The sequence below is a fragment of the Tauraco erythrolophus genome, chromosome 3 (genome assembly GCF_009769465.1).
Source record: "Tauraco erythrolophus isolate bTauEry1 chromosome 3, bTauEry1.pri, whole genome shotgun sequence".
NCBI lineage: Eukaryota > Metazoa > Chordata > Aves > Musophagiformes > Musophagidae > Tauraco > Tauraco erythrolophus.
This window is the reverse complement of record NC_141467.1, coordinates 30780538-30792805: the sequence shown is the minus strand read 5'-3', so window position 1 is coordinate 30792805 and position 12268 is coordinate 30780538. Positions and strand designations below refer to the sequence as shown.

Genomic DNA, 12268 nt, shown 5'->3' with positions numbered 1-12268 from the left:
ATCAAAGGCATACCATATCAGAGAGTAGCAATTGTACCAGATGCTCCAAAGGTCTTTAAAAGAGGACCAGAAGAGAAACCATACTTTAGTTTTTAAAAATCTTCAGACTACAAATGTTATCTTTATTGTTTGTCTCACATTATCGGACAAAAAAAATCTGGCTGTACATGCCCTGAATACTACATCCACTTTCCTTCAGCTAGAAAATTCAACACCAGCCACTCTTGCTTTGAATAGCACACCAGGTCTCCTGTACTCAGCAAAACTGTAGGTGCATTATCCTATGGATACCTACATTTAACTGGATAATGAAAAAAAACCTGATGACTGAACCAAAATAAACATATGGCAAATTCTAATTTAGATGAAAATAAGGTAATACAAGTATCTACTGTAGACTATTTTGAGGCTGCTCAAGAGGAACAGGGAGGAGAGAGTTGTATAGCAATGCTAATTTCAAGGCAAATTTCTGAAACATTTCTGCAGAAACATTTGTACAACTAGGTGGTTGTTTACTCAACTACGTAAGTTCTGTGGCCATGCACTTCACCCTGATACTATATATTGAAGTTGAGGAACTGCAGCATATCTGAAAAGCACCCGATAGTTCAGTGTTTTGCATACAAACTTGTATTCCAATTGCCTTTTTTGCTGGACTTGAAACAGAACAGAACTATTAAAAGACTTGACTTTTCCACAACATTAGAATTACTGAAGTTTTGGTATCACATCCAATCATAGATGAAAGGGAAACATAGCATTTAATATTTTGTGATGGGTTTAAAAGGAATTCTTAAGAAGTTTCCTACCATTAATTATTTAGCAAACAAAAAATACCTTTTGGACAGATGGAATGGAGGAGGATAAAAAAGGCAATTCTGTGGCTGCAACAAAGAGGTTTAACAAAAATTAAGGAGAAAATGGAATTTCTGACTTGAGAAAATTTAAGGTCATTAATGTGAGACTCCAGCATTGCTAGTTCTAGACTATGTAAACAAAGATAATCAAATTAAGGAATAAGGACTTTCCAGCTAACTGCTTTGGTTTGAGGAGCCTGAATACGCTGTGCATATGACAAGGAAAAATGGCCGCCTCCTGTTCCAGTTTGTTGATTTTAAGAGTTAACTTTGCTGTAAGACCATTGTGCTGTTCCTCCCAGGGAAAAGCAGTTCTGCTAAAACATAACCGTTGTTACAGCGTAGGGAGAATTAAGGCTGTCTAAATGCAGTCATTGAGTTTTGGGCTTCATTAATACACTATGGGGAAAAGCACCCAACCGAGGTTCCCTGACCTGCCTATGGAAGCAGTGTATGACTGAGCGTCTAGGGTGAGGGTGCACCCATCTTATCAGCTGTCTGAAATGAGACACGGTAACACTCAATCATTGAGGCTGGAAGGGGTCCCAGGAGGCCACTAGCCCACCTCCTGCTCAAAGCGAGCTCAAAACTGACCTCAGACCAGGCTGCTCAGGGCTTGGTCCCAGCAGGTCTTGAACACCTTCAAGGACAGAGATTCAACAGCGCTCTGGGCAACTCTCCATCTCCCTAGTTAGAAATCAATATCCTATAAAATAGAAAATACTGGGTTTATTAACAAAAAGCTCTTTTGGTCACGAACAGTCATATAACTCATGTTAATTACTGCCCTAATTTCTGCATGTTCCATTTCAGCAGTATTTTGCCTTAGTCCTGATGGTTTCAGGGCATAAACGTAACAAAGTTTCTAGGGAGAGGGGTCATCTTTCATTAAACGTATCTGTTTATCTGGAAAATTAAGACAAGCTTCTGGATGGACTGCATACCAATACACCACTGACTCAAGAGACGGACTGTTTTTATGGCACATAACTTTCATGCAATTTCCTACAGGGTTTTAACTCCCTCCTCCTTTCCCCTAGATGATGAGTATTTTCATAATACTCTCTCCCTTCGCTGATTAACGTCTCCGGTACTCCTGGGATGCCACTAACCTTTTCTTCAAAGATGGTCTATTTGATACATACCTACCCAAACTCTAAGCAGTTGTTCTGTATTTAGCTTGGGAAGTTGCTGATTCATTTTCAGATTTGAAAAAAGACTTGCATGCTTGAAAGCATTTTTTTGTTTTTTTTCCAGCTGTAACACTTAAGTGACACTATACATACCTGGAAACCTTGTCTAATTTATGCAGAAATGATCATAGGCATCTCAGGCTTTTCTTCCCTTCCTCTCCTTCTTTCACTAAGTCAGAAAAGCATAAATCTGAGGAAGCAGTAAATAAGGCTGTCGTGACAAGCACATTGCATCCTTATTAACACAGGGGTAAGTAGTACTACAAGCACGCCAACACTGTAAGGGCAGAAAAGTAAAAAAACTTAACTTGCTTAAAACTGTGTAGAATGTTTCACCTCTAGGCCTGTGGATGTTTGGAAAATGAGGTATCTTTTTAAATTATGTCAGATTTTATGCAATTCACATATTAGGCAGGTTGTTCATGGAAGCATATGGAAGTGTGATATTTTGTCTGTTTAATGAAAATTAAGGACATATGATATACAACAAATCATTTTTCTTTGTTTAATAAATGATAAAAGGACAGATATGATACTAGAAGTCTCTCTTCATGTTGTAAATCCTAGCAATGACCTGCAATGGTTTACGGAAGGATTTTTCTTTTAATTCCCCAAAATGTTCCTTAGCCACAGCAGGGTCTTATAATCAGCAAGGACAATTTTTTTTTTCTTGAGTCAGCCAGCACTTACGTTCTGGGGCAGGATGATTACAAACCATGTAACTACAGATATTCACTCCTCCCAGAATGATGGACTCTACAGTTTAATTACGTATTACTCACAGAACTGTTTCCTTCTATCCATTTCAAATTCATTTCTTGAATTAACAGTGATGCATTTTTATTCCAACATAAATCATTTACTACAACATAAATGCATGTTATTAGACAGCATGACTATACAGCTGTTTGGCTAAAGTTTTGGAAGGAAAAATTTCTGATCCCTGTTTGCACAACTGTGTATTTTGCATTAAAATTATCATTACACAAAACAAATACCTGAAATACATAAGCAGACTATTCTGACAACTGTGTTCAATACCAGACTATGGAGTCATTCTCTTTGGAACAGACAGAACCTCCATCCTTGGCTGGAGAGGAGAAAACATTTCCACGCTCCCCTCCCACCACACCAGACTGGCTTTCAGTCTGGTGGTTAGGGTGTGAGTGGGGAAGAAAGAGGGTTTGAATCCCCTCTGGCAGTGGCAGAAACAGGACCAACTTCAAGCGAAAGACACAGCAAGCACTTGTAAGGACACGTGATATAAAAAGCAAATATCAATGCTGTTAAGTGTGATTTCTACTTTTGAAAGAAAGGAGATTTAATATCTGTTTTCAGAAAGGCAGATGTTCATGGTTCTGAATTCCAAATGAAAAGAGTTGCCTGAATCTTCAGGGAGAATAGAACTGGGACTAGTCCTGAGTACTTCCTGCTAGCTTATTTTGGTGGCATCTCACAGAGCTTGCTGGAGTTTGTGGAATCTGTTCTAAGGTACTTAAGAGACTGACAGATAAACAGTATGTCAGCTGAAGCTGTTACTCTCCAGGTCTTCCCACAGGCAGGGACTCTGGATCTGCTAAAAAATCGGATCTTGAACTGCTCCAGTTTTCATTTAGTTTGTTACAGTAAACTAATGAAACCTGCAGTTAAAGTATCTGAGCTCATGAAACAGCTTGCTTGCAGTGGAAAAGTGGTTTTCCTTGCTGCACAGTCCTGTTTCTTCCTTGTGCTACCTCCAACATCTGTTAGATCTCCCTGTGAATCAGCCCAGTTCACCAGTGGAGCAGGAGACAATGCAGCTTCCTGGGAAAGGGGGAAGGTTTGGTAAGTTAAGTCTTCTGATTGATGACCTCAATCAGTGGCTGAGCAGGTCTGGTGAGTGCCAAAGTTGGCATGCTGCAGACAGCAGGAGCGTGCAGCTGAGACTTGTGGAGGTGGTAAGAGTGAAGACGACAGGAGAAGACTGAGACTCTTTCCTTTTTGATCATGAGAAGCTAATAGATTGCCCAATTGTGCCTTTTGAAGTTGCAGGTGTGCTTTGCAGTGAGACAAGACGTGCTGTTCATGGACACGAATTCTGCTGTGAGGGCCAGGTGTATTTCACAACACCGAGTGTCATAACTTTTATGGCTTTCCATAGGTCTAAATAAATAGCCAATGTCTCCATTCTGTTTTCTTGGAATGCTTGAAAAATGGGTTGAAAACCCTCCCAGGCTACCAAATTAATACTTCTATTAGCCTTTCTAATCAAAAATCAACACATTTATATAACTACTAAGGCCTTGCTAAAGCAAGAACTGAAGTTATCACCTAACACAAAACGTTACACAAATGTGAAAAACAGCCTGATGCCTCTTCAAATCTGCAATATCTAGGCAGTTAAGTTATTCCAAGTTTTCTTTTGTTAATCTGAACCTTTTAATGCACTAAACCGATTCTGAGATTGCTTTTTAGGAGCACTACCTCTCACACAAAATGTCATGCTAAAATACACGCATGCAGTGTTTTAGATTGCTTTTTCTCTTTCAAAAAATAACCTGTCCTATTTTATCTCCTTATGATAGAAGCAGTGAACCATCTTTATTATCTCTCCTAAGTTTCCTGCATGCCTATTATGAATCCTGAAAATAAGTGTGATCATAGTAAGACTCTCCATTTTCTGTTAGCTAAAGGAAAAATTAAAATTCTCTGCTTAGGATAAGGGGAGAGAGTAAAAAAAACATGACACCAGCATACTGATGCCCATAGAAAAGTCAACACGCATACGCTTTTGCCTTTCTACAACACAACACATCTGCGTTTACTCTAAATCTAAAATCTAATCACATTTGTTTGGGGGGTTGGTAACTTTCTGAGGCTGACATAGACTGGTTTGGAAATTCACATACTTTTATGATTACAGATCATCTGAAGCTTTCAATATGTGATAAACGTCAAGCAAAGTCAAGGCTTCGCTTTCAGTTTTGACAGTTTCCCTTCTAATCTAGATTGCTCTATGAAAGCAATTCCCTTTTTCTTAATAAAGCTACACTTAAAACACACACAACTTTTGCCAGATTTCCCTACAAAATCTTCTAATTGTCTTTTAATTATCATTCTTCCCCACCAGGGACTGGAGAGATTCTGGTTCTTTAACAGATTTGACTTCAAATGTGCAAGTGACAAAAACTGGTACCTTAGGATAATCCCTTCTCTCATTAGTGGCCTACCTGAAAATAAGCTGTTTTTTGGGAAGAGTACAAAAACCCCATGGAAGAAAAAATGCCTACCATTGCAGCTGTTCACTATCTGCTTTGTTGCAGAACGTATCTTTGTGGTTCTGTATTTGAAAGGATTAGGAGATGTCAGTGGTGACCCTCTGAGTGCTTCATACAGAGAGCTGCAAGTCTGGAGGATTTTCAGTGCTCTGTGGTCTGGTGATACGCAGTGTGATGCCAGAGTATGTCACCTATCTGTGGGATAGCTACCCCTATTGAAGCACTACCTGCTAAAACTCTTGTTAAGACAATTTATTTTAAACTAGCTGCTAGTTTTGTAAAAACGAGCCAGTGGGTAAGGCTGTGAATAAGCGTGCAAGTGGCTGAACTTGAAGAGCCCACCTCAGCAGTTCTTATCAGTAACTAGCAATTGACTGTGCTGTATGATGATATCTACACTTCATCCAATGAAAGGGTCATTTAAATCAATTTAATTAGGTCTGACTTAACATCCCCTGGAGCACATTACATCTTTTAAAGATATTGTTCCAGGCAAGCAGTAGCTTCAGATTGGCACTGCTTCATTAGTTAAATTCATATATTTTCAGTTACCGTCATAATTTTAAGGGCTAAGAGATGTTTGGGTTTTTTTTTAAAAAAAAAGTGTAGTCTAGAGCACAATGATGTGATAGCTGTTTTATAAGTTGGCAAATACATTTGTACTTATATCTCCCTACTGTCAAGCTGTATAAGGGTCCTGCTGTCTCTTTCAGGGCAGGTGGATTGGTGAAAAATGCAACTTGTTTACTAGATTTCCAACGACAAAGGAAAATCATGCTCTTCTGTTACAGAAAGTCTTATATGGAATAGTGTTATAATAATTAGAATAAGTTTCTTGTTATACTGATTAGAGTAAACAAGGTCTGACTTCATGACTAGGTAATTTTTAATCTCAGATCATAAAGCTATTATACTGTGGCGCACTAGAGGAGGTACAGGAGGTACTTGTCCCAGAACACGGTGGGAGCAGCAGTTCGGCTCAGCGGTTGTAGTGGTGCTCACCAATTCTGTAGTTAAACTCACTCTCCCTAACCTTGTTTTTCAGGAGATTACAGCCAGATCAAATGGACTCTTTAAATTTATTTTAAAATTGATTTGATGGTTTCCTACTTACAGTGATAGGCTTGGTAAAACAGCAGAAGAGGAGAACTGATTAAATTTACTGATGGTTTAGAGTTCAATTCCATGCTATTTATCTACTCAGGTAAGCTCTCTGTCTTTAGTGGACAGCTTCTGACTACATAACAGTAACCACGTTAATATGCATATATTTAAGTCTTCTTGTTCGACCTACAGCTGTCTATCAGAACTCTAATCTGATGATCTTCCGTTTACAATACAAAACATCATCATTCAGTTACATCTAAAACAGAGTTCTAAGCTGTCATTCCTTTTATTTTCATGTTGTGCATGAGGAGCTTATTTAAGAGGACAATAACTTTAAACCATTTTGACTTTATTTTCTAATATTGTTGTAGAGCTTCTGTTTTTAAGCATAGAACAAGAAATACAGAAAGTGTTAAGTATACATATGAGAGGTGGTTACATACAATGAAGGTTGCTAGTAGTACTGCTGCAATATTCACAATTAGAGATAAAATCAGTAAATTTAATAATTTAACTCCTAAATACCATTGCAGAAAAGGAAGCTCAGTCTTTGTTTTCTAAACGGTACCAAGACCTGCTGTTGCTACAACGATGGAGAGGAAAGAAGCAAAAAGCATCCTCCATGTATTTCTGTAGTTTACAGGGCAGTTTACATCGATTCAAAATGAAAGATGAAACATGATGTAATTCTCAAAGTAAAGCATTTACTATACCTCAACACGTAAGTCTGAAGTTGTTTCACAAATAATGTAAGCAAAAACACATTTACCATAATATTTACCGTGTTTTCTCTCTTTAACTGTCCTTTGACAAAATCAGAGACTTTTTTTTTCCAAATTATTCTCTTACCTTACTGCAAATTTTATATTTAAGACTTGCTAGCGGTCACAGGCAAGCATTTTGTTTCATCAATTACATCTTGATGTAGAATATACCCTTACAAAAGCTTCCTGTTGCTGTATAATCTATAAAAATAATGGTGTGAACATTTAAGGTAGAAGAACTGGTAGCATTTTAAGATCAGTGTCAAAGATTCTATCCCAGGTTAAGTGACAGTAATTAAAAAGATGGGAGACCTAGAGACAAGTCTGCACAAGAGCCAGCGACAGAGCTGAACCAGCACAGCAGCTCTCAGGAAACACTGGGCGAGGGCATCTAACTGGACGGTGCTATGTACACCACTAAACAGCACTGGTTTTGACACCCGAACCTTAACCTTTAATATACATAATAATCCTCAACATTCAAAATCTTCTGCTGCAGCAAAGACAGGTATTTTTCACTGGCACAACTGCATGGGAGGAATAATTGTGTAATGCTGATGAAAGTGATGTAATCAATTTGCAATCACGCTTTCCTGTAAACTCACTTTTAATTTTACGCTTGGTAAATACAGGCATTATATCCAAAAAGCATGTGTCTCCTTCTGTAGACATGACCGACAAGCCCTATGTGCAATGTGCTTCCAAAACAAACATGACTCAATACCTTTGGGTCTGTAACTCATACAAACGATGAAGAATGGTTTTTGGTAATGCTCCTAAAGTGTATCTTAGAGAAAGTAGCAATTCATATGTTGGAGAAACTTAATCAAAATTGAGTTTATTGAATCCTGTATGCCGTGTGGCAATTGTGTCCTCTTGTAGGATACGCAGTTACTCAAACTAGTTGATTACATTTCTGTACCTGAGCAAATTTGTTACATAAAAAAAATCTTAAATTTTTAATGTTTTTTTTAAAACACATTTTTTAAATCTACAGTTTTACCAGACCAGTGTGTCTTTCAGCACAAACACTGCAATAGCTACTTGTGACATAAAGCACGGGAAAGAAAAACAAACTATGTGATTTGCAGAACTTACAAAAACCCCTTTTTGTTTAATTTCACAATGATGGAATCACAGATGTGGGTAAGTTCACAGCTGGCACAACGTGAAGTGTATTTTCATGTAGGCCAGGAACAAGGTTCTCAGCAGAAGTTACCAGTTAGTATATTGAGGAGTCCCCAGATCCTAAGTTGATCCCTGCAAGTAGTTACAAAGCTCATAGTAGGGATCTTCTTACCTATAGTTTGCTAGTTAACCAAGGAAATAATTCACTATTTATCTGTTTGTTTCACAATGTCAGTTTACTTAAAATAGACATAATTTCGTGCTGAGCTATGGCACGATATATTTGGCTTCTGAAAGGCTGAAAATAGGCTGTAAGAAGCTGTTTAAAAATATCAAAGGGGTTAATTAGGAAAGTGAACAGTCAGAGGGGTGAGAAGTGCTACCTCCAAACCCGTGCTGAAAGTGGTGTGTTTTAAAGGTGTGTACCTATCAGACTGCCAGATTAATGTTACTTATTTGGAGTTAAAAAATTAAAATAAAATAAAAATCCCACAATGATTGGATACTCGGTATATAATATATTCAGAAAAAGTATTTTAAATTCATGGATGACGTAGTCCCTGATTGGCTGAGCCACTTAAAGATTGGATAAATTATGAAATAGAGCATTGAATGCTTGTTGACTGGCTATATTCTGAATAGGACAGCAGACTAGACCTTTTGAGTGTTTCATTGCCTCACAGGATTCCTTATCCTGAAAAAGTACATTACTCAGCAATTAACTATGGACTTTATAAGGACTTCTGCAAATTAAGATTAAATAAGGTACTGCAGAAGAAAGTGTTCAATGATCAATGTTTCTAACTCAAAAAAATGCAAATCCCTAATTTAATTTCTGTTTAAACTGGCTCGCTCCAGAACTAGTCAGCAACATTGAATGTGACTGCTAGAAGATCAACGAGCTGTTTCTTGTCCCGTTCCTGAGGTTACATGTTTTCTGAGACTCATTTTTTTCTTTTCCTTACGGGATTGATCTGCACTGCTGAAGTCAGTGAGTGTCTACGCTGACTTGGACATAATGTTGAGAAATCACTTGTGAGAAGAATTGCAAAAACTGTGTATCACACGCTATCAAAATCCAGTTTGAGTAAGAAATCATGGATTGTCTCATAATACTGGAAGCTGTCCACAGGCCTAAGACTGGTGCGAACTTCAGAAAACAGTTTTAGATGCTGAAGTGTTTGGAGAAGTTTTTTCAATGTAAAAGATTTTATATGCATTTAAATTATATCTAAGTATATAATGTTTTATATCTGCATACACATACACACACACACACGTGTGCACACATGCACAGAGCAGTCCTCTCCATGCTGCAAAATCCAGACTGCTATCTCTAGCAGACCTTGAAAAAGTTGTCAAACGTGATCGTGCCAGGCCGTAATTCTACACAGCTGCAGTGCAATTTGTTAGCTACATTAAGCACTATGGTTCATACTCCCTCTCCTAAGGATAAGCCCACCAGAAAAGGAAAGCAACTATGTAAATGCCACAGAGTAAAAACAAGTGTTACAAGATTTCATAGATTTCATAGATTTCTAGTTTGGAAAAGACCTTAGAGATCATCGAGTCCAACCGTCCCTAATCCCTATTAAACCATATCCCTAAATAGATCATCCACCCTATTCTTAAACACATCCAGGGATGGGGACTCAACCATCTCCCTGGGCAGCCTATTCCAGTGGCTGACAACCCTTTCAGAGAATACTTCCTAACATCCAACCTGAATCTCCCCTGACTAAGCTTATACCCATTTCCTCTTGTTCTATCACCCAACACTAATGTAAAGAGCCCTTCCCCCACCTCCCCACCATCCCTTCTCAAGTATTTGTAGGCTGTAATCAGGTCTCCCCTCAGCCTCCTCTTCTCCAGGCTAAACAGCCCCAACTCCCTTAGCCGCTCCTCTTAAGTTTTATTTTCCAGCCCCTTGACCAGTTTAGTCACCCTTCTCTGGACCCGCTCCAGGAGCTCAATATCTCTCTTAAAGCGAGGGGCCCAAAACTGGACACAATATTCCAGGTGCGGCCTCACGAGTGCCGAGTACAGGGGCAGGATCACTTCCCTATTCCTGCTGGTTACACTATTCTTGATACAGACCAGTATCCGAGCGTCAAAATGAGGAAGGGTTTGTGTCTGTGCCCTGGTGTATGCACAATGGCTTTCAATTGTCTGGAGAGAAGATCTGCTGAAAAACGCAGAAACGTTCCCCTCATCTGATGGCTCGTAAAAACAAGCAACCTAACTGGCAGTAGGGCATACTTTGCAGCTATGCTGCTCTTATAGTTAATGAAACACTACTGAGAAGAATCACTGGGGGGTGGGAGGGGGAAAGAGACATTTTTTTCCAACCCTTTTTTGGCCGCTTTAGCTACCAAAATCCTTCTAAAAGAAGTTATCCAAGACATACTGCATCTACAGTCTATACAGATGTCACATATACACTGACTCTGAACCTCTTCCAGGGCTTAGTTTTGGAGCATGAGATGACACTACCTCATGATCAAGGGGCAAATGTCATCAGCTGGGGATCTGTGGAGCTGCACAGTGGTGTCACACAAAAACAAAGGCTGCACGCACCACTGCAACTGGCTAGGAGGTTAGGAGAAACTCACATTAATGGCCCTTCTCCCTCCTCTGACCCTGTTCCCCAAAACTCACGCTCTGAGGTTACATCTTCATTTCACATTTAACTCTTCGGTCCACTTAGCTCAACTGAGAGACGGCCATAACGCAAAATTGTATTTGAGTTGCAACCAACAGAACTAGTGGCTGTTAAATTGTGCTTGTTCAAGCACAACTGTGCTCCTCCGTGACAAACCAACTACCTCAAATTAAAATCACCATCACACACAATCAGAGGCTTGTGCCTGTAGGTGTACGTACAGGGCTTAAGTATGGCATAACGTCAGTGACAAAGCAAGCTACTGAAGGCAAGCATGGAAAAAAAATGGAACAATTGAAGGACGGTTTGATCAGAAAGTGTCAACACATACAACGCCGACAGTTACATGGTTTTAAACACAGCTTTAGCCGAATCTCGGTTAAGCTTTGCTTCTTAGGTACACACCCGACTAGAGAGAGCACGAGAATTACACCACTGGTCCAGATGTCTGCACGGGGGGCACGCAACCTCCACGCTACAGGGGGACGAAAGAAGAGGCCTGACACTCGGCGTTCAAACGCCTGCAAAGAAGCCGCCGGCCCGAGGGACACCGGGGCTCCGGGGCCAGCCCTTCCCTGGGGCTCGGCAGCTTCCAGCCCGGCCGCGGCCTGCGCCGGCGAGGAGGAGCCGGGGGGGGCCGTGGGAAGGCAGGCGGGGGGAGGCAGCAGCGGGCCCCGGAGCGCACCGGAAGGCGACATTCCCCGCCGCGGCACACGCCGCCCAGAGCGGGGTGACGGACGCACCGCCCCAACCGCGGGCGCGCCCCGACCGCCCTTCTCCGGCGCACGCGCACTGCCCCGCGCACCTCTCGGGAGCATCCGCGGGGGAGGGGGGAGGAGGAGGGAGGAGGGAGGAGGGGGGGGGGGGGGGTGGGGGGGGTGTCATCGCCGCGCATGCGCACTGCTCATCCCGTGGCCATTACCTGCGAGCCGCCCGGTGCTGTCGCTTTCTTTTTCTTGGCGGGGGCGCTGCCGGTGCCCGGGCTCGCCGGGCGTTTCTTGCTACGGGATGGGGCGCCGGCGGGAGAAGAGGCCGCCGCAGGGATTAAACTCGCCATTTCTACCCGGCCCCTCCGGGCTGAGGGCGCCGGCGGGGCGGGACCAGGAGAGAGCGCTCCCCCTCCCCTGCGCCAGGCGCGAGGGAGCCCCGCGCACGCGCAGTGGCGGAGCGGGCTGGCGGCCTCGCGGCACTGGGGACGGGCATGCGCAGTGGCAGCGGTGCGACACGGCTGGCTCTGTCAGGGAGGCCGTTAGCGAGGGAGGTGTCGGGGCGAGGGGAGGCGGTCACGGCGGCATGGCCC

General features: G+C 41.6%; 1 protein-coding gene across 1 annotated transcript in view; it reads right to left on the bottom strand.

Moving 5' to 3' along the window:
- Positions 1–12025, bottom strand: part of INO80C (INO80 complex subunit C) — a 32060-nt gene extending 20035 nt beyond the window's left edge. The window contains exon 1 of the mRNA XM_086609106.1: positions 11891–12025. Within this exon, the coding sequence (XP_086465232.1) occupies positions 11891–12025 (135 nt within the window). The remainder of the gene's footprint in view (positions 1–11890) is intronic.
- Between the last annotated feature and the right edge of the window lie 243 nt (positions 12026–12268).